Source organism: Erithacus rubecula (assembly GCF_903797595.1).
Source record: "Erithacus rubecula genome assembly, chromosome: 18".
NCBI lineage: Eukaryota > Metazoa > Chordata > Aves > Passeriformes > Muscicapidae > Erithacus > Erithacus rubecula.
The window spans coordinates 8,159,987-8,182,102 of record NC_136670.1 but is presented as its reverse complement, the minus strand read 5'-3'; the positions used below and the strand labels follow the sequence as shown (position 1 = coordinate 8,182,102).

At 48.0% G+C, this 22,116-nt stretch overlaps 2 protein-coding genes across 19 annotated transcripts in view; both read right to left on the bottom strand.

The window, feature by feature from the left end:
* DNAJC5 (DnaJ heat shock protein family (Hsp40) member C5) overlaps positions 1-3,377 on the bottom strand; it is a 28,920-nt gene extending 25,543 nt beyond the window's left edge. For both annotated transcript variants that reach the window (XM_079321817.1, XM_079321816.1), the window contains exon 1: positions 3,205-3,377. The gene's annotated coding sequence lies outside the window, so the exon portion shown is untranslated. The remainder of the gene's footprint in view (positions 1-3,204) is intronic.
* A 2,460-nt stretch (positions 3,378-5,837) lies between these two features.
* TPD52L2 (TPD52 like 2) lies at positions 5,838-21,664 on the bottom strand. Of its 17 annotated transcripts, XM_079321615.1 has the most exons (11): positions 21,505-21,662; positions 20,961-21,100; positions 19,738-19,886; positions 18,865-18,924; positions 17,343-17,402; positions 13,306-13,407; positions 9,479-9,505; positions 9,061-9,102; positions 7,791-7,839; positions 7,661-7,709; positions 5,838-7,577 (listed from the first exon to the last, which is right to left on the bottom strand). In XM_079321615.1, the coding sequence occupies exons 1-10, from the start codon at positions 21,521-21,523 to the stop codon at positions 7,674-7,676; spliced, it is 684 nt and encodes a 227-aa protein (XP_079177741.1). In that variant the 5' UTR covers positions 21,524-21,662; the 3' UTR covers positions 5,838-7,577; positions 7,661-7,673. The 17 variants fall into 17 exon arrangements, with proteins under 17 accessions (XP_079177741.1, XP_079177739.1, XP_079177735.1 ...); XM_079321613.1 differs by lacking the exon at positions 7,661-7,709 and having other exon boundaries at positions 20,961-21,073; positions 21,505-21,664; XM_079321609.1 differs by lacking the exon at positions 17,343-17,402 and having other exon boundaries at positions 20,961-21,073; positions 21,505-21,664.
* Between the last annotated feature and the right edge of the window lie 452 nt (positions 21,665-22,116).

The following is a 22,116-nucleotide window of genomic DNA, read 5'->3' as shown; positions in this document are numbered from 1 at the left end:
TATGGCCAAGCCACACACACTCCTGCTCCTGGAAAACATCCTCTTCCTCAGGCCAAGATCCTCATCTCCCCAGGCAGAAGCAAAGCCTAATAAAGAGGACCTGCACAGCCTGAGAGCAAACTGTGAGGGAAACCAGTTCATGTATTAAAACAATGTTGTCCAATGGATAGACAGGACTTGCTGGAGGCCCTTCCAGCTTTCAGTTGTGCCTGCTTTCCCAGAGAGGATATTCTGGCAACTGAGTTCATAAATTGAAAAAAATAAAGTCAGAACAGAAACTTTCATATTTAACCTAAAACATGAATTCACAAGTAATCTAGTTAGGCTTCCATTCATACTCCCCTATCACACTGTTTAACACAGACAAAAGTCCTTGAAGCTCACCACGAGAGGAACTACAATGAATAACAGCACCAGTGCTGACAACTACCACATGCCAAACACAGAACCTGGGAGGGCAAGGGGTCTCAACACCAATGCTCATGCTGTTGGGCTCCTGGAATCCCAAAATACTTTGGTTTGGAAGGGACCTTGCAGATCACTTAGCTCCACTCCAGTGCCATGGGCAGGGACACCTTCCCTGAGGCCAGGCTGCTCCAGTCCAGCCTGGCCTCAAACACTTCAGGGATGGAGCAGCCACAGCTTCTCTGGCAACCTGTGCCAGGGCCTCCCCACCCTCACAGGGAAGAATTCTTCTTCCCTAGTATCCAATCTGACCTGACCTCTGTCAGTGAGGCCATTCCCCTTTGTCCTGTCACTCCAGGAGTCACTCAGGTACTGGCAGGGGCTCTAAGGTCTCCCTGGAGCCTTCTCTTCTCCAGGCTGTACAACCCCAACTCTCTCAGCCTGTCTCCACAGCAGAGCTGCTCCCAGATGCTGGGAGCATCTTCATGCCCTCCTCTGGACTCCCTCCAGCAGGAAAGTTTTTAAGTCATACTCTGTTACTGCTCCATGTTTTCCAAAGTATGAGGATCCAAACTCCCTTGCTGACTCCATGGATGCCTTCCCACAGCACAGTGAGTGATGTGAGAAGCTTGTCTCCATCCCACAGCAGCATTCCAACCCCTGTTTCCATCATCTGCTGCAAAACAAGCCTCTGGCAGGCTCCAACCATCCCAGGCAACTTCCTGGTGCAGCCAGGTCAGTGATGGTGCCACCTCAGGCACACACCAGATCAACTGCCTGCAGCCCACTGCAAACTGGGACAGGCTACCAACAGAACAGAGATGGATCCCTGGGCACTGGGAAAGACTGGAACAGTGTTTGTACTTCCTGGGAATAATCAACACAGCTTATGGTCTACATTAGGAGACAAAATGTGCTACGAAACATTACATTTTTCAGGCACTCACTGATAAAAGATGGTTAAATATAGCACACAGCCATCCTGGGAAGGAGGGGATTCTGCCACTTGAGCCTCCAGCCTGCAATTTATCAATGCAACACATCCAAAATTTAGGAGGAATATGACCATGCTGCAGCATCTCCTCTTCCATTTAAACACTGCAGACAATCCCGAAGATGAAATAAATGAGAGAGAGAGAGAGAAGTATTTATTTATGCTTACAAAAAAACTGTTTGGCTGAAAATCCTATCTCCAAAGCCCGAGTTCTCCACAAAGCAGATTCTGCACTGCCAGCAACATGACGAATTTCTCCAAAGCCCTTAGAGCATGGCAAGAAAACCACAGGAAGCTGCTCAATAAAAATAAACTTCTTTTCATCTTACACTCTATATATTAATGTCAATTTCTCTTCCACTCCAGCTTCTATTTCCCTTCTTTTCTCCCTCCCAGGGCATAGCATACTTGATTTATTAGAGCTGATTCATTAAAGCAAATTAATTTGTCACCTATTTCTCAGGATCCCTTAGTCAGATTAGGATTCTACCATATCCCACCTAAAGGAAACAAAAATGCAAACACTGATCCTAAGCAACTTAGAACCAACAGATGCCTGAGAAGGTGAAAACGCTTCTAATGAAATTGCAGTCAAAAGAATAAATTCCCCTTCAAGGAGGCTGCTACAATCCAAGAATTTAAATAGGTCCAATCCTGACGCACTTCCAAAGGAAATCCTTGCAGCTCTGCATACTTTGGAGAGCTTAATTTACCCAGAGAAATGGGTGAACCACCACTGCTCAGCCACTGGGTGACTGCGGCCTGCAAGTTTTGGCTTCAAAAGCAGCAAACTAACACAGTATTTAAGCACACACACCGCATTTCCCTTTCCTGACGATAAGCTGGCACGAGGCAAACATCAGCAGAGAGAATTAGATTATTTCACACCCATCTGAGACGTTGTATCAAATTTATATCCTTTTCTTTTTTTTTTTTTTTTAAGCCTTACCGCAGCACAGACAGCTCAACAGCAGTGTCTCACAGTGCACAAAAATTAACACCCCAACAAAAACAAACCTAGAAAAGATAAAACCCTTCGGCTTTCCCTGTTATGTCAGACAGGCTGGCTGTCACCTTGCTCCCCGTGGAGCACCGGCTCCATCAGTGCCCACTAATAAACTCAAGGCTTTGTGTCACTGGTGTGGAACAGTCAGGTATTGATAGAGCACAAACGCTAGCAGGGAATCCGCTGTCTCCGTTCGGTCCACTTGCATTCCGTATCTCCAGAATTACCTGACCGGAATTCTTAATTTGAGAGCCAGAAGACACTGCACGAATAAACAGAAATATGCTGCCTTTGCAAGTTTCACGTTGTAAAGGCTGGATTTGCTTCCCGCTGCTGCTACGTCATTCATTAAGCACCTCATCAGCCGAGCGGCTACTAATTATTTCGATAAAAATTAAGCAGGATAATGTAAGGAAAGGGAAAGGAAAATCACCACAGCTTCTGGAGCGAGCCGGAGTGATTCACGGCTCCCACTCACACAGATGACTTTCATTTGGAATTCACCTTTCCAGGCCTTTTGTTCGGGGCTTTTCCCCCCTGCTCCGAGGAGTGTGGGGGGGCGCGGGCCCCGCACCGCCACCGGGGACCGGGGCGGGGGGCTCCCGGGGCGGGGGGCTCCCGGGGCGGGGATGCTCGGCGGGCGATGCCTCCGGGCAGGGAGATGCCGGCGGGCAGGGACACACCGGCGGGCACATCCCACCCTCCCCCGGTCCTCCCGCCGCGCCGCGCCGCGCCCCCCCCGCCACCGCCACCAGCTCCATCTTGGCCTCCGCCCGCGGCCCGGCCCCGCCGCGCTCACCTGCGGCCCGCGGGCGGGAGCCGCACAGCCCCGGGCGGGCGGGGGCGGCCCCGCGGGGGGGGGGCGGCTCCTCGGGGCCTCGCGCGGGGCCCGGTCGCGGCGGCGCGCGCGCTCCGCCCTCAGCGCCGGTGCCGCCGCCGCCGCCAGACACCGACCGGGACCCGGCCACGGGAGGAGGCCGGCGCCGGCGCACTGCGCATGCGCGGCCCCGACACGCAGCGCCCCCGCCGCGCGCGCGCGCGCGCGCGGGCACGCGGCCGCAGCGCCGGGAGCGCGCGGGGGAAATCCCGGTGGGAATGGAGGGGGCGGGGGAAGGAAAGGGGAAAAGCGGGACGGAGCGCGGCAAAATGGAACTTCCCTGACCGGGAATCGAACCCGGGCCGCGGCGGTGAGAGCGCCGAATCCTAACCACTAGACCACCAGGGAGCGATACGTACTTTATTTTTTCGCCGAGGATGAGGTTCTGCCTCCGCTGCAAGCCAGAGACCGTGACACCGAGACTGGGGCTGCGCTAGGACCGGGGACTGCGGTACAGGGGGCGGGGGCTGCAGCTCCCCGTCCATCGCAGGAGCCCGCGCCTGTGGTACAGGGAGCTGCAGTGGCACTGGCAGCTGCGGCACAAGGATCGGTGGGGCCTGAGGCCGCAGCTCCCCCCAGGTGTTGGTGGCCGTGGCACAGGGAGCACTGGGTCCAGGGCTGTGGCACGGGGGTCTGCGGAGCTGGGGCAGAGCTACACGGGCTGCAGTCAGGGGGGACAGAGGGGGAGCCGGGGGCAGCACACGGAGCACCCCCAGGACATCACCCGTGTGCTGCAGGCCGGAGGGTTCACTGCTTTTGGGGCGCTGTCCGGGCACTCAGCCCGCTGCCCGCACACCGACCCCAGTTCTAAGTGTGCTTTGGGCAGCACCTGCACCCCCTCCCGTTCCGGGAATCCCATCCTGCCACCCCAGTCCCACACCGGCCCTTGGGGTCCTCAGGAGCTCAGTGCAGAGCCGGTTCCCTTTGTTGAAAACGAGTGCTTACAATTAGGGCAAATGAGGTTTTTAAGCTCATGAGTCTGTTTTTCCCAGTGGCTCAAGTTTCCTGGCACTCCTGGCTGTTCCCTGGGAAACGTGGCTATTTCCCAGTGTTGGGTAAAAGCACAGCTTCCACCCATCCAGTGCATCCTGTAGCAGGTGACCCTGGAATGGTGATCTCAGGAGCAGTGGCTCGTTACCCCTCCCATCACTCCAGCATTGTCCTGCTGGTGTGTGGCTTCTCCGTGAGGCTCTAATGGCCTTTCCCGTCTGCTGCCTCTGACTCACGTTTTAAAGAGATGAATGATGATGGATCCTATTTGCCAGCAGAGTCATCACCATGAATCACACACCCACACCCTCTCCTTGTTCCAGCTCCATCCCCAGCCCAGCTCTTGCACCTTTGCCCATCCAGAACACCAGCTACTTGTGGGGCTCTCCAGCACTGACCTTGGATCTTGCACAGAGTCTGCACCCAAGAAGAGATACTGAGCCCACCCCAGCACCCCCAGGGGTGCAGCAATTGGGCCCAGGCTGGCAGCCTGTGGCCAGCACTTGGCTCTGGACACTGCCCACTTGGCCAGGACGAGCAGAGGCTCCTGCTGCTGGGGTGGTTGTGCAACCCCTCTCAGACCATAAATGTCAAATTCTGTAAGAAACGCTTGCAGTGGTTTTTGGCTGAGGGCTGGGACATGGTGCCAGCAAGGGAAAAGTGGCTCCTTCCTGGATTTGCAGTTAGTTACTTTTCGATTCTGCCATTTATCTGCTTTGTGGGACAGAGCCATCTGCCCTCACCTCAGCCTGGGTGCTCCCAGCATCTCTCCTCCAGGATCAGGTCTCATACCAAAGCCTCTGTCCTTAGCTCCATTTGGAGAGATGTAGTTTTACCTAATGAAGTGATGTAGGAAAAACACCTTCAAAACAAACACCCAAACACCACAAAACCAAAATAAAGCCCTCATCACCAAACAGATTCCTCAAGCCTAGCTGGGCATCCTTCTTCTGAAAACAACACACTGAGGATCTCTGCTGGCCTCTCCACAACACATTTGCTTGCTCTGCACTGTGCTTTTAAACTTGGAGACAGCAGCTCCCAGCTCCAGCCATGCGTCCAAAACTCCCTCTGTGCTGTGCTGTTCCACTGCCAGAGCTTCCATGGAGGAAACTGATTCCCTGAGATATCACGCTGTCAAGCCACACCAGCACCACAGCTGCAGCTTTTCCACATTAGAAACTTCTCCAGCCTCAGCTCCCAATGCCAAGGTTACTGTTGGGACTGCAGTCCCACGCTCCCAGCTCAGGAAAATGGTGTGAGGAAGTTTGGAATTCACCTGCAGCACCACTGGTGGAGTTTGCAGTTCCCCAGCCCAGAGCACAGCTTGGGAACAGTGTCCAGTATCTTGGAAAGGAAACATCAGACTGTAAATATTATTTAGTACATTCCTTCATGAGAGAGCATCCACAGAGCCAGCAGACAAGCCAGAGGGATAGGATGGAATATTTCACTTGCTTCTTGCCTCAGGCTGCTGCAGGCAGTTGGTATTTACCTGATGAGTTCATAACATGCATACAAGAGAGGTTTTCAGTGCTGGCAGAACAAAACAAAAACATTCACCCCATTTTCTCCCAAAGGAATTCTTTATTGACAAGTTTCCTCAGTCTTTATTTTAAAGAGAAACAGTTCCATACCAGAGTTCCTGCAGTCCCCATTTCACTGGCTCTGTTCCTCACAGGGAAGCAGTTCCAGTCAAACAAGGAGTGCCCATGAACAACACTCTACACTCCACCTATGGCCTAGTACATCTGCCCACTAACATCTCATCCCACATCCCCAGGTCTGCAAAGGAAGGGGGGCAGGGGTGGGGGAAATGGAGGTTAATCAAATCAGTGTCAAAACTTGCTTCTCTAAAGGGTCGGAGGCAGTTCAGTTCCTCTGGGGTGATAAACCACTAAAACTACCCAGATATGTACATAAGTTTAAAGACCTGAGTAAGTCCCACTTCGCCTCTAAGGCACAGAATTGCTCACTCTAGGTATTTCTATGTGGAGGCACCTTGCCTAGAATAAGATCAGGCCTCTAGGAGAAAACTTGGAATTTGTCAGCTTCTGAGCAATGAAGCTGGACATCAAAAGAGCAAAACATCCAGCCCCTGGAGGGACTGGGTGAGCTCCATGACTCTCTGCCAGTTTTGTAAACCAAAATTAGAGCTGGGGCTTTCAACTGAGAAACCCATCCAGTCACAGCCAGATGTACCAGCTGGAGGAGCCCTCAGAGAGCAGAGCAGAGTCCCTCCAATGGTATCCATATTCCAGCCTTCAGAAATTCCTCCTCCAAGAACGAAGGGATAAGCTGAGAAGGGAGAAGCAAGTTTCATACACTCGGGAAACAAAGAGTGCACCACTGAATTTAACACAAGAACTGGCTTTATAAACATGCTGCTACGACTGCATGATGCAAAACTCCAGTGTTCAACAACCAGCTTTACAACCCTTGCAGTCTCCTCTACAGAAAAGAAACCATAAACAAGTAAAGCATAAGTGATGTAAGGCTTGCAATTCAGCTTCAGAGTCCAAGGGAGCATCACCCTAATATGCCAAAGCTTTTTTTTTTGTTTGTTTTTAAGCTTTATTTCTTTAAAGTTCATTGCATTTAAAAATAAAGATTCTTAGTTTTGTTAAAGCTAGAGCATTAGTGTAACAACGAGGCAGCTGCTAAGTGAAGTTTACCTTTTAGGAGCCCAGAAAAAACCCCAACTGTTTACCCCATTTACCTGACAGCTCCAATGAGAGCCAGAGAAAACAGTAACAGGAGAAGCCTGGGAGCTCCCAAAGTAGCCCACACAGAGAACAGAGCCAGAAGCTGAAGCTAAGGTGCCCATGCACTTGGCTTCTCCAGTTACTGCCCTCTTCATGCTGCTCAGGGCCATGTATCTGCTCCAAGCTATGTCAGACAAAGGAGAACTGTTTTCAGCAGTGGCATTTCTGAGCTACTTTAAGGAAACTCCAGCTTACACGCTCTCCCAAAAGGACAGCAGTGATACATAAGATCTACAAACTTTAGTGTAAAATATTATTTGTGTACAAAACTTTGCATTCTCTTTATTTGACTTGGATCCAGCAGCAGTGTCTATGAATGAAGGATGGATGTCTCCAGACTGGCTCTCAGCCCCTTCTTGGGTTTGCATGTTGTTGCTGTGGTGAAGGTTTGGGAGGGAGGGGGCTCTTCCAGATGTGCACAGCTGTGCAAAGCCACATCCAGGTCTAGAAGGGAGCATTGTCTTGTGGAGGCTTGTCCCCAGCTCCAGAGGGGGAGTGGAGGCCGTCAGTGCTGTTTTCCCTGCTGCCCACCACTCGAGACTGGAAGGAGAGAAGAGAGTGAGGACAACAAGAAAGCAGCACTGGGAATACCAAGTCAATTCCCCCTTGTCGAGGTCACCTACTGTAGCCAAGACTTCACATATCTGAGAGGCCATTTGCCCGAATACTAGTCTACAAGAAAAACATTGCAGAAATTAAAGTTTCTGCACAAGGCTTCGCACTCTGTGTTTACAAGACAAAGCAGACTGTTACCTTTATGGTCCCAACTCTATCTTCAAAAGACTTGAAGGTTGCAGAATTCCTTAAAGAAAGGAGAGAAAAAAAAACAACAAATCAAGACAAGTTAGTTCTTAACCATATCAAATGGCACAGTGTGACTGGGCTCTGTGGCCACTCCCCTCCAATGACACTGTCACCCAGAACAATTCCAGCTCCTCACAGCCTTCAGTACAAATCTCTAAAACACACCAGGCAAGGGCACCACATCCAAACTCTGAAGGAAAACATTTATACCACGTGCAGTCCACTCAGTTGCTCAAGCTAAATGATTGAGAAAAACAAGTCCTAGCTCACTGGGGAATCAAGGCATGGCAATTAGAGAAGAAACCAGCTCTTAGCTTTAAAAAACTTCCAGCTAAAATCATTTTGTTTTAAATAGTGGAAAGGGAAAGCTGAGAAAGGTTTAAAACAAAGGCTTCAGTTTCCTGTATCACATCCCATGGGGAGGAAGGGGAAGGGCTATGTACCTGTACCTATCAGCAGTTTTATTTCTACAGGGGTGATCATTTGCATCGGGAAATGCTCACGAAAATCACAGTGTAATAAATTAATCAGAGCATTTCATATTTCTAGCAAAGAAAACCAGGTCAGTTGTTTGACAGCTCAACAAGCTGCTTCACTGGCAAAGGATTTCAGAGAGTGCTCTGTACTGAGCTTCCAGACCAGGCAATTACTCATAGAGCTGCTCCCCCGGGCCAGGCTGCGGGAGCGCTGCGAGATGACTCGCCTCATCTCAGTTATTTTTGTTCCAAGGAATTGCTTTAGATTTGCAGCCATAAAACCACCTCCGTTGATCTGGAAAGAGGAGAAGCAGAGAGAGTTCTGTGGGCCTTGTCCAGCCTGGCAGACATTTCTCCTGCAAGGACATCACCACCTAATGCACTGTGAGCAAAGGCGAGGAGAGGGCTCCTGTTAGGATTCACCTTGGTGTCAGCAATGGCTGTGCCATGCATTGTGACAGACCTGTAATCCTGCCCTTCAGGGACCTCTGAAAGCTGAAAGCTTCAACCAAATTTTGGTACAGCTGTAACAATGCACTTAGTCCAAGACAAGGTGCTGATAACCTTAAGAGATATTAAAAAACCCTTTAAATAGTCAAACTGCAGGTTGTGGTTAATCCATGCTTGAAGAGGGGCCAGCTCAAGAAAGGAGCTGGTTGTCCAAGTGAGAACAAACCCCCCCAGCAGTGATGGAGGCAGCTGTCCTCCCCCCAGCCCCACTCAGGAGACACAGGCTACATTACCTCATGGCTGGCATACTTATCGAGTGGCGGATGGAGTAGCCGCTGCTCGGAAGCATTTGGGACAAGGAGGAGAAAGTTAATGACAATTTGACACCGTGCAAAAGCAGCCTAATCCCAGGTCTGAAGCATTCACTGTCCACACACAGGCTGCTCTGGACAACCCAAGTGGTAGGAGCCAGCCCTCTCTCCCCTTATTTAACAGCTGCAGCCCCAAATTTAGTTTTCCGGATATAGGATAGCCAGTATTTAACTGCAACTGTGATACAAAAGTCAGTCCCAGGGCATTGGCTTGTGGTAGATTTCTCAATCTGTGTCAAAAGTTTAGGGAAGGTTTAAATAACCAGCTTCCCCTTTAAGGTCTGCAAGGGCCTGGCACAGAAACAAATGCTCTTTTTTAGAGCCTTGAAGAGTATCTTACCTAAGGGAATGTGAGATGGAGTGAGCCCTGGGAAAGGCCACAGGCAGCAGAGAGAAAAAGGAAGGAATGGTCAGAAACTTGTGCAGAGCTAAACACCAAACACAGGGACACGTTCACAGAATCATGGGACAGAAAAGTCAACTACCCTGGAGGAAGCCTCTTAAAATAAATCACAGGAACAAGCAAAAATAATGCTTTTCATTGACTCCAGACAAGCTGTTTCCCAAAGAGCAATAACAGCACCTATATCAACTTAGAACCCAGTGGGAAGGGGAAGAAGTAGATGTGCAACAGCAAACCAAAACATTTTACCTATCCCCATCCATTGCTTTCACATGTTTGTTTTTTTTAAGCATTTTTTTTCCTAAACTGAAGCTTCTACCAAGCACCAGCTATATTGGTAGAGATACCTCTTCCCCCATTTCCCCCTGTGGTCTCTCATACAAAGACAGCATTGCTCAGACTTCTGGTGAGGACTTGAGTAAGGGCAACCTGCAATGGATACCTGCAGGTTATCTTGCCAAGCTTGCAAATCTCAAAGTTACAGTTCAGAGAACAAATGCACTGCAGGTTAAAAAATATAAGATTAAAGGTATCATGTTTACCCTGTAGCTTAGTTACCCATTTTTAGGATGGCATTTTGCAATGCAGTAGCATCTCAGCAGTCTGAAACAACATACTGAGGTTTCCTACTTCTATTAGGAAGATTACCAGGATGCTCTAAAGAAGCTTCTCCTGCCAGAGCAGTGTTTTATTCCAGTTAAATATAATTTTTGTCTCTGCAGTAGGAAGAAGTCATGGTAAGCTGGATGCACTTGGCAACAGTACAGCCAGAGCAAAGATGTTTGGCTCTGTGGTTTCATTTCCCCATATATCCAAGTCAGCTCTTTGTCAGGGAAGATGCCTTGAAATGCTGCCTTTGCATGTGAAATAAATTAACTTTCTACTTACTCTTGCTTAAAGGAGAACAACACAGGTAACACATGCATGCACCATGCTGCTCCATACAGAATACCACAAACACTGGTTCCTTGTTCAGTATCTTGGCCTCGACCTAGCAGTAACCCTTTTCCTCCTTCCACAAGGATTGAAAGTTCACATAAATTCCAGAATCTGCAGGGACTTTGGGTTCAGGCTAACAATTCATAATAAATTTGTTCGTAGCATTATGTACAGCAGCAAACTTTATCAGACACCATGAAGTGCACAGGTGGACACAAACCCACAAAGCAACAAAAAGAAAACACTTCCACTTTTGCAGTTTACTGGAATCAGTAAAATGCAGGAACAGAATGTCTAAAAGCCAATTTACTTTTTAACTGTAGGTGGAGATAACAGAGACATCTGAATAGGCCAAGATTTGAAAAAATCCCACCCACTAAGGTACATTTCCTTCCCTCAGAGCAATCCACTAGAGCATTAATGCAGAGAGCACACAGATACAGCATTAATTTCCCAAGGCTACAATCCACACAGCAAAATTATTTTGACCAGAATACAGCAAGTCTAAAGATTTAACACATTACTTGTATTTATAAAACTGTTTGATCTAAGCATATTTAATGGAATCAGGCCCACACCCTTGGTGTGTTGGAGGCTCTGTCCCATTCATCAGGCCTTCCTTGCATTTATCAGCTGGTGAAGGCTGACTAAACAAGGAAATCCCCTCTGTTATCTCAACACTTCCAGTGCTGGAAAATAAACTTGCTTTACAAGTGAATTTGTAGTGTAAGAAGGAAAAAAAAAAGCAGAGTACAATAATGGAGGTCAGTGTAGGCTACAAGAGCTGTAAGAGAGATTCTCTGGGAACAGAGATCATCCCCCTCGTTCAGAGCAGTGATCACAGCAATACAACAGACTTCACTCCTCATCAGCTCTGATCACATATCAGAACACCACAGTTCATCTGGCAAGGGTGAAAAGTGGGACAGTTCCTGCAAAACCTTATGCTCAGAGTTAAACCTTCTTCAGTATCAGAAATAGGAAGACTTGGATGCAGCACAGGAGATAGAAGTCTGTTTATATATGCAGAGAAAAATTGAAAGTCGTAAAAAAAAAATCATTACTGTGTTCCCCTGCAGGGCCACATACACAAATCCTGCTGAAATAACTTTGGCAGGGACTCCCAAGTGATAAGGCAGAAGCTGCCTATATTTCATAACACCTCACCCAAGGTATTAGCTATAAAAAGGAATGCAGATGTTGAAGCTGGGGAAAACCATTGCTGCAAAGGCTTGGCTCATGCCTGGGCCAGCTGATTATGAAGCCAGTTTTTCACATCCAGCTCTGCCACCAGGAAAGCACCCCAGTATCCCCTCCCTCCATCACCTGCTCCTGGGATGGCACAAACATTTCAGCAGCTGCATGACCTGCATTCTCTCAACTCAAAAACAACAGGCAGGACCAAGCCTGTCAAAACAGCTTCTGCCTGTGGCAACCCCAGTTCAGGAGTTCCCCATCCCAAAAAAAGCACAGTTCCCATTTCTCTGCTGCAATAGTCTGGCCAGACTGCAGAAACCAGGCCCCAAATTCACTTATCAGTTTGGCAAAATGTGTTCCCACCACATCTTGTGCCAGTATCTGTAATCTGCTGTGATTACATCAAAGTCTCTTTTTCCAGCAGACTAGGGAGTTTCCAGGGAAGAAAAGTTCCAACTTGAATGCTGGAAAGGGTAGGAAGCCAGCTAGTCCTCTGCCAAATTCAGAGATGTGAGCTACTGAAAACACCAAAAAATACCCTCCAGGAACACAGTAACTAACTCACTGAGGAGAGAACCAGAATAAATCAGTACTATGTGATCAGAGGCCAACAAGTTCTTACCACTCAGATACTCCCAGCCACAGTGGAATAGGAAATTCCCTACAAAGAATGACAGCTACCCATTCAATCCAAGGTTTGAGACAGCATGTTAAATACAAGCTCTAAAAACCCTTCCTTAGTGACCTAGACAGGCTGTACATCCAGAATTAGCTCTCAAATCCAAGAAAAACCGGGTCAAGGGATTCTGCATAAAAAATGTGGATGTTACCATTAGTAGGGAAGAAATCTTTAGCTTAAAGTTCTGAGGAGCAGGTAAATAAATTCTAACCTTGGGCTTTGTACAGCTGAGAAACTCACAGAGCAAGAACCTCAGCCAGGAGAACCTGCTCCTCTTGCTAGTCTGGAGAGGTTTGAATTTGCAATTATTTCAGTGGTCATCTACTTAAGGAATTGAGATAACCCCAACCACAGAACACATTTTTAATGTCATAATCTTCTGAATCAATTGGTATTTTCCAACCAACATGATATAACTGTGCCTGGAAGACATGCTGCCCTTCTCCATGGAATTTCAACACCCAGGGCTTGAAACCACATGGAATGCAGCAAACAGACTTCTCCCTTTTTGTTTTTAATCATAACAGAGCACAGAAGGGATGACCCCTCTCTAATCCAAAGCAGTCACACTGAGAAAACACACTGCCATAATCCAGTAAGAAATATAAAAGGTAAATTTTAATTCTAATTTCTTATGTATGATATAAAAGCTGCAGTGAATCCACATGATGGTAAAAGGGGGAAGGCTTCTAAAAATATTTGTTCAGTTCTCCTAAACCAAACCAAACTTTGATGCCTTAGAACAGGCTTATCCCCTCAGTAAGTCTTCAACAAGTGTTCAATCTGTTCAAAACTACAATGCACAGGGCCACACAGAAGGTGGCAGTCCATCAACAGCAGTATGCTGCCAACTTAGCAGAAAAATGGAAAAAAGTCTAGTTATTGTCTAAAGTCCAATTCCTGTTTGAAACTAAGATCAAAGCACTGGAGTGCAAAGCAGAAATCTTACCTCATGTCACCAAGCTTCCTGCTGATAACAGAACCTACATTGGAAAGGGCTGCTGAAGTCTTCTGTCCTGCCTGGGAAAGGGTTTCCTGGGTCTTCTTGTAACTACGTGGAAAAAAAAAACACAAATTGAACTAAAAGATTGGATCCAAAAGTGTCCGTCCCCCCCCCCATTTTGAAAAAGGACACCAGATTAAAGGAAATAAGCTGGGTTAGTGAGCTGCACTGACCTCACTGAAAGAGCCACTTCCAAATTTGCATATATTCAAATATTTGGAAGTTTTACAAAAGCAGCAAGTGTAGGACTAACCTTCCCACATGCTCACCTTATACTTCAGATCACATGTTCTTACATCTAACAAACATCTGCTAAAAACCAAAGCAAACCAAATTTTCCACATGGGAGCTCTGACACCACAGCACTGTAGCCTAATTGGTCTGCAACCATCTTTTTGTGTCCTGGAGAAAATAAATTTAGGAACCTATTCCATACTAACCTTTCAGCCTTGAGGAAGCCATAGCATTTGTTGTGGGGTTATACTTTGGAAGAAAGGGGCAAGAAGCAAGACCATCATCACCATACAGAAAAGAAATGCAGGAATCAGCATTAGCTCTACAGCAGCAGTTTGGAAATAAATTGGTAGAGAAGTTTCCTATCAGTTACCATTAACCACAACAGGTAAGAAGTCTGACAGCTTTTATTTGTCAGCTGATTATTTGAGTTTATACCTGAGCTGGAGACACTGGAGAACCTTTGTTTCCTTCAGATGAGACTAATCTCAGAAACAAAGATTCTTTGTGTCACTTTCATTAATTCATTCTCTCTAAACTATTCTACAGTTGATGATTAACATCTAGATTTATGTCATTCTTTAGACTACAAAGAAAATACTCAGGCTGGAAAACAAGTTCAACATTTTAAACTTTTCTTATTCCAACTATTTCAGTTTGAGATTATTTTTCTTGCCTGGTGAGGACATTTAGGAGAAGGACATTATAAACAGCCTAATGTTCTCTCATGCCTGAGCTCCCCTGACTACAAACACCACAGTGACAAATTACTTACATCTCCTTCTCTCTAGGCAGAAGTGCATGGGCCACACAGCACTAGAACTGGATTTGAGCAATTCCAATTACAACACATTGGTTTTCTGGGTTTTTTTAAATACCACAGCCAAGTATTTCTGAATAACAAATATAAATGAGACTTAGGCAGAACAGGGCAAAAAGCTGGATCAGTTTTTCCTTCCTTCCTCCTGCTTCTCAGAGAGAATTCCTATAACCTACACATTTATCAGATCAATTCTTCTTGAAGTCAACAGCTCCAGAAGAACCTGAGCGTGCTCCAACAAGGAACAATTTTCTGCACCTCAGCACAATTTAGGAGTGAACTGATCAGCACCAAGGCTGCTTGATCTCATACAAGGATTACCTTCCTACTGCAACCACTGTGTCAGAGGAGGATCTCAATCCCTGCCTTCAGCAGCCAGGCTCCTCCCTGGCTGAGCCCTGTCATGGGATTTGATTTACAGCTGCCTAACAAATATTGAAGCCCTCGTGCTCACCAAAGTATGCAGTGCTGACTCTACGTCTGCTTGGCACTCAGAGCTCAGCACTGAGGAATGGTTTACAAAGGACACCATCGTGCCATTCACACTGCAAAATTCCAGGTATTATCCCCAGCTTCAGCAGATAAAGGCCAGAGATTTTCCTATTGTGTTTTCCACACCTGACAGCAGAATTTTTAATATAACCAAATAACAAGCACTTGGGTGATGCTGCTTCTGCCTGAGTGTGCTCCTTCCTCAGCACAACTGCTTGTGCTGGCACTGCAATCTAGATCAAGGCAAAGATCTGGATTCAATATAAACTTGGAAGCACAAAAAAGCAGCAGCTGGCTCAGATGGCCAGCCTAGTCCTGCACCCACAGCTCCCCACAGCTACACACCTCACTGCTGCCAGGCAGGAGGCAGAGCAAGAAGCACAGGGAGATGAGCAGCTCTGTAACCCAGAACTGCCACCACACACACACGTGTGCAGCTGCAGCTGTGACAGCCAGGGATCAGCTTATACAAGGCTTTAATGCAACTTAACTACACCCAGCCCTGACCTAGAAGTTGCAACTCTTCTCCTGCAAGTGGCACAGCCTGGTTTTCCAAGGGTATAAATTCACAAACATTTTCTTCCCTTAGCCCCAGCACAAAGCACAATGGAATAATCCAAATCTGGGAGTAATAAATATAAGCTCTGGCTAATACCCTGCTTTACTCACAGGCAATTGGCTGCAGCAGAAGCCACAGAGATGATCTCTGCCCTGTGCTGTTCATCCTGTGGTATTCCAACACTCACAGCACCCCTCTCCCATAAACCCTGAAAGGAGGGAGTGAAATCTGCACCCTCAAATCCTCCTTTATCCATTAACACCAGCTTCCTCTCCTTTGCTTTTATCCAGCAATCACCGTGTGAGCTGTCTGGCTAAAGACACAAACCATGTAAGTCCCTTCACATTCTGATTACAGTGAAACTGGATCTAGGAACAGACTAGGGTGGGTTTTGCCTGTTTATGTACTGCTTGCAGAGGGAAAGTCAGTGGCCAGGAATGGCAAACATCAGGAAATTCCACAGCACACAAAAGCACCACAGGGTCAGGAGTCAGGTCCATTCCCAGTTCCCTCAAGAGCCTTGTTAGTTACAGAGCAGAGCAGCACTGAAACAGGAAACACAATCCACTTGCATAAAAACCCTTAAAACATATCAATAAAACTTCACCCTTGGACTTCTTGAACTTGCCTTTTTGCACTCACTGAACATGAGAGAAGTAGAAATTCTGATTGATTTCTGAAATATTGCTGGAATCTTTCAACCCCCTCGCATCTCTGTTTCTTACAAGCACCAAATGTCACTCTGTCCAGTGCCAAAGCAAGCAGGAAAGCTAAGGTGCCACAGCTCTTCAGGCCCCAAGTGCTCCACAAAAGCACATTTCCACCACATTTCTGGTGCTTATGAAGTACAAGGAAACAGATACAACCAGAAGTTTTCTACTCTAGCAGGCACACCCAGGGAGGGACTCTGAACACCGCTGGAGTCAGCCACTGTCAGCAAGCACAAAAAACCAAGGTCATCCTACTTGGCAAGTGAAATGGTGACAGTTTACAGCTTCTTAATCTTGAAAACACAGTTGAAAGTAGACCTGCATACTTCAAAGGTTTTTTTTTCTGCTACTCCTACATTTTATCTCTGCTCCTCTTTCACCCGTGTTAGGAAGAAAACTGCATTCACACATGCTGCTGATAACCAGCCAGCTCCAAGGACTGCATTTTATACCCTCTCCAGAGAACAGGAAAAGCTGGCTCACATCTAAGACCTACCTCCCCAGTTTATATTCAGCTCAGAAAATAATGACAAAATCTACCTGCTCCAACTGCAGCACTGTAAGGGATTGCCCTACATACTGTGGGAAAGGCACAGTGAGGAGGACAAAGGCCAACTTCCATAATATCCTTCCATAATTTAGTCCAGATGAGAATTTAATTTGAGTCATTTAGTAAAAGTACATCTAAAAGAGATTTGCATTCTACAACTGGAGTAGAACAGCTGTGAGGTTTAAGCTGAGTCTATCTGTGGCCCCAACATGACAGGAAGCTGCCCTGGCCACTACAGCTTTATTCTCATCAGGTACCACAGCAGAAAAGCAAAGCTCCTGCTCCCTGCAGAGCATGTTGGAGTAACAAGAAAGTCAGTCTGGCTATTGCTCAGCTTCTCAGCTGAAGGTGTAAGGTGTGGCACACAGGTCTCAGCTACCCAGGGGTTTCAGCCAGGGTAGCTGAGACCAGGCAGGCATTGATAGAGAATCACTGGATACTGACCTGAGGAAAAGCTCCCTCTCCCAGCAGAGGCATTCATTGGGTTAAAAAATTAAAAGCTAGGAAAGATAAATATCCAGGTAGATCTAGTGAAAGCAGAGCAGGGGCACAGCACAGTTAGTGGCAGCAGACTGGCAGAGGAAAGCATTTGTTAAGGCTGAAGGTTAAGACACTCACGCTTCTGATTGAGTTAATTTTTCATTCCAGTCCTCCAGTGTGCTGCTGGCTGAAAGATATCTACAAACACAACTGAGGTTAGAGACAGCTCCAAGATTCACTGCAGATGCTTCTTCTGACACTTTCCACATTATTAGTGACTCTTTACACTTACAGTATCAGAGGCTTTGTATCTCTGGTACAGCCAGAAGGAAAAGAACTGTTTGAGAGGCAGGGAGACACCTAAGCCCTAGTTTCTTTTGTTTAAGCATGTTCAAACACTGAGCACAAAGAAACAAAGCCTGCAGTTTAAAAGGTGTCAGGAAATGAAAAACTTTGCATCTTCTGCTCCCTTCCTACATGCTGTTGTTGGTCTGTATTAAAAGCACAGAGCAGTGAACTGATTTTACGGCCAAAAAAATTAAACTGCCACACCCAAAGATGTATTTTACCAAGAGAGCAGGAACCAGACAAACAATTAAACTTTTGTTTTTCTGATCTTTAGAAATCATGCTTCTCTATATAAAAACAGTGCCTTAAGGATTGCAACAACTGACACTGGAGGTACAAAACACTCACACTACAGAAGGTGGCTGCTCCCACCTCAGACAGAACACAGAGGTGCTCAACGGAGGGGACTTAGCACCCAGAATTCACTTGCCCCAATTAGATCAGTGCCACTTTGCCTAATGATGTGATGCTCCCAATCCACGTTTTCCTCTTAGCTAAATAATCTCCTTCAACACAAGACAAAGGGAGAGAAATTTTAGCACAGAAAGCACTCAAGGGCTCCTTAGGTTCAGCTATGCAGCAGGAATCAATGATTCATATCTAATACCAATGGAGCTCTAATATAATTAAAGAATATATTCCAGAAGCAAAAGCCAGATGCTCTTCGTCTGCATCTGTCACCTGCTTAGATACACAGCAAAGATCAAAATTCATGGATTTCTAGTGCTGACACTGGAAAAAGGGTCACACACCAATGCAGCAGATTCTAAAGCTCATGAACACACTGCAGTTGCACAGCCCCTAGTTCTGGCTCTGGGGAAGCACCTCCAGCCACTTCTCTCCCAGGTGACCATACAGAAAGGCAACAGTCAAACTGATTCTTACCATATTCATGATGAGAAATAGTTTCACAGTAAAGGCAGAGGTTCACTAATAAGACACCTGAAACAACAGACTAACCTACCAATTATGAGCTGAAGGGAAATTGTGGTTAAATTTTTGTCCCCTCCTTTTTTTTTTTTTTCTTTTTTTTTTTTTTTTTTTAATACAAAATGTGGTCTGGTAACTGATTGGAATTTTTTTCTGCAATAGCAAGACCATGACAGAGATGATGGCAGTAACATTTACTCATCTCCTCTGCAACTGAGGGATGTTTCTAGCTGGAAGCCAGGCATGCTGGAAATAACAATCCTGCTTCACCCTGCCTCCAGCTCCCAAGCAAGCCCTGATGCCTGGGAGAACAAGTAACAGCACAAATCAGGGAAGGCAGCAAGGAACAAGGAGGTGATGCTGAGGAGCCCAAGGCACTCACAAGTCAGACTGTGTCACTTTGTCATTCCACTCTCCAAGTTTCTCAGATGTTTTCACATAACTAGAAACAGAAAGTGTTAATGAATATAACTTCAATATTCATTTTTTAGAAGACAATGACACAGATTCCAGTGACAAAGGAATAACAGAAATGGGGCAGGGACAGAGGAGGGGAGATGAGGAAAAGAATAAACAGCAAGATGAACGACTCAATGATCTGCTCTGCAGTATCACTGCCAATAACTCCAAACCCCAGTTAAGTTACAGGAGATCTTTCAGCCTGAATGATGCCTCCATGGATACCCAGAGTCCCTGACACCCAGTGCAGGGGCAAATTTACCTTATGGACCCTTCTTTGGGCACTGCCAAGCACAGCACTGACCATACCCTTAATGCCTGTTCAGGAACAGTCTCACTTCACATATTTAGGACAAGATGACTTTGGTGAAGCACACTAATATCACAGATTTTTTTCCTAGGAACTGTAGGCTTTTAATTCAGGCTCTACAACCCAGGGAATGCTTCTGAACTGGCACAAGCTGCAAAACTGCTTGCACTTCTCTTTGAGCTTGAGTTCAGAACAAGGTAGCAGCTGCCTGTGCCTCAAAGAACAGGCAGAAATAGGCAAACTGAACCAGTAAGTGTGATCCAGATCTCTAACACCATGGGCAAGGGCAGCCAGCAACAATTCATCCTAATCACAGCTATGACAGCCCAGTTTACACAGACACAAAAAGGATTTTTTTAGGTGTCTTTTACTCCAAAAACCCATCAGAAGAGAAACCTCCAGCCACTCAAAAGAGCTCTGGAATAGCCTGTGGAAGTGTCACACAGAGTCCCAGTTAAACACAGCAGTGTCACAAGCAGCACTTACGCGTTGGAGACTTGCACATCGTGCCAGCTTTTGGACAGGTTTTGCTTTAGCCCATCCAAAGGAGTCAGACCCAGCTTCCTCTTCAGCTCTCCACAGTGCCTCTCTTTGGCAGCCAGAACTTGTCTGAGAGTACCAATTTCTTCTTCAACCTTAGAGAAAGGCAGAGGTTTGTCTCAAATCACAGTTTAGTTAAAAGCTGTAAATTAAAACAAATTTTTACCTCCCTCGAAACTAGCAACACTTCATTAACTTTAAAAGTTGGGAAGAACTGTGTTGGAATGGGAGGCTACTCAGACTTCACCTCCATACAAGTCACTGGACAGGTGATTTAGTGACACTGAGATAAAAGAACCCATTCCTTGAATTGGAATTTCAACAGCAGACACAATTCAGTTGCTAAACCTGATTAATTAAGATTTTATCTTATGTTTCTTATCCTCTGATGTCTTAAAGCAAAGAGTTTTTCCTCAGAGCTCTTTCTTACAACACTTTCAAAGTATTCTGGAGCTGTTTTCAGAAAGAATGGGTTCATTTCTACCTTAGCAAGCTTTGCATGACCACCCAGAGCAGCAAAGTCCTCCCCTGCCACAACTTACAAGTCAAATAACCACCATAAGATTCTCACGTGAAGGAAAGAACAACGGAGAAACAGCTGCAATCATCTTCAGCCATGTTTCAGACAGAAATGGTAACCTGACCTTCAAACCCCAAAAGATGCTCAAATTTCAGGATGTTACATTACAAACTGTCAGCTTTTTGAAAGCATATAGGCACCAAAAATAGTTGCCTGTAAAGCGTAATAAATATTTAAGAGAAAAAGGTAAGAAGAGCTCATTAAGCACTCCAATGTTTCAGTTTCCTAAGGAAAAAATAGCTTTCTTTTGCTTAGTATTTGCCTGAAGTGTTTTCTCTCTTCACATGGAACTACATGTGAATCTTACACTGAGCTCACGGCATCAAAAGCAACTTATTTCCTTAGAGTCCTAAATTAGGCTGTTCTGGGAAAGAGCAAACAAAACACCGCAGCGTTTGAAGTATCTGCCAGCTTTGTGCATTTTAACAATTAGCTGAGAGACCCAAAGGTAACACTGCAAAATTAAAAACCCAAGAAACAAACCCCCAACGACAAAACACGCACAAAACAGGAGCTCCTGCGGCTCGTGTTTGTTCCTTCCCAGCAGAACAGAACGGGGGCACACGCTGCCAAAGCGAGCCCCCCTCACCTTGGCGAGCTCGGCTCTCAGCTCCTCCTCCTCGGCCAGAGTCAATCCCTCGGGGGCAGCGCCCCGGGCCGCGTTATCCACGGGAACATCTGTCATGGCATCCGCCAGCAGACCTTTGTTGGGAGAGTTAAGGTTGATATCTGTCGCAGACAAGGAGCAGAGGGCACTGAATAAGCAAGCGGCAGGCGAGGCGCGTTATGCAAAGCAGGGCGGGGGGAAGCGGAGCTGCGGGAAGGGGCTGCGCCGGGGCGGGGAACAGAAACCTCCGCCGGAGTTTCCTCCACGAGCATCCATCGGAACCGGCAGCGGCACCGGGCATTCCGCGGCTTTACAGCGTGGGTGGGGACGGGGCCCGGCGAGGGCAGCGGCGCCAAGGAGCGACCCCGGAGCCGCTCCCCACGCCCGGGGCCGCTCCCCACGCCCGGGGCCGCGTTCCCCCTCACGGCAGCGGCCTCTCCCGCACCGCCGTGCCCGGGCTCTCCCCGTGCCCCGGACCCCCCGCCACCAGGCAGCCCGTGCCCGGTGCGCAGCCCCCGGCCCGTACCCTGGTTCGCGCTCTCCATGGCGCTGCCCCGGGCCCGTCCAGCCGCCGCCGCCGCCGCCGCCGCCCCCGGTGACGCGCTCAGCGCGCGCCGCCCGCCCGTTCCGGGGAGGGTCGCGGGCACAGCGCGTCACGGCCGCGTCGCCACGGTGACGGTGACACGTGTGTCACTGCCCCCAGCACCGGACACCGCCGTGACGTCATGCAGCGGTCAGCGCGGCCGGGCGGGGCCGGGCGGTGCCGTGAGCGCGGCCGGAGGGCAGGGGGCAGCACCGGCACGGGGCACCGGGACAGCGGGCACGGCCCGGCACACCGGGCAGCACCGGCACCGGGCACCGGGACAGCGGGCACGGCCCGGCACACCAGGCAGCACCGGCACGGGGCACCGGGACAGCGGGCACGGCCCGGCACACCGGGCAGCACCGGCACGGGGCACCGGGACAGCGGGCACGGCCCGGCACACCGGGCACAGGGACACAGGGCACGGCCCGGCACACTGGGCAACACCGGGACAGGGCACCGCGCCCATGGGGCAGCACCGGCACCGGGGCACCGGGGATGGCCCTGCCTGCCACGGCCCGGTCACTCCGTAAGACCCCCGAGCTCCGTTCCCCG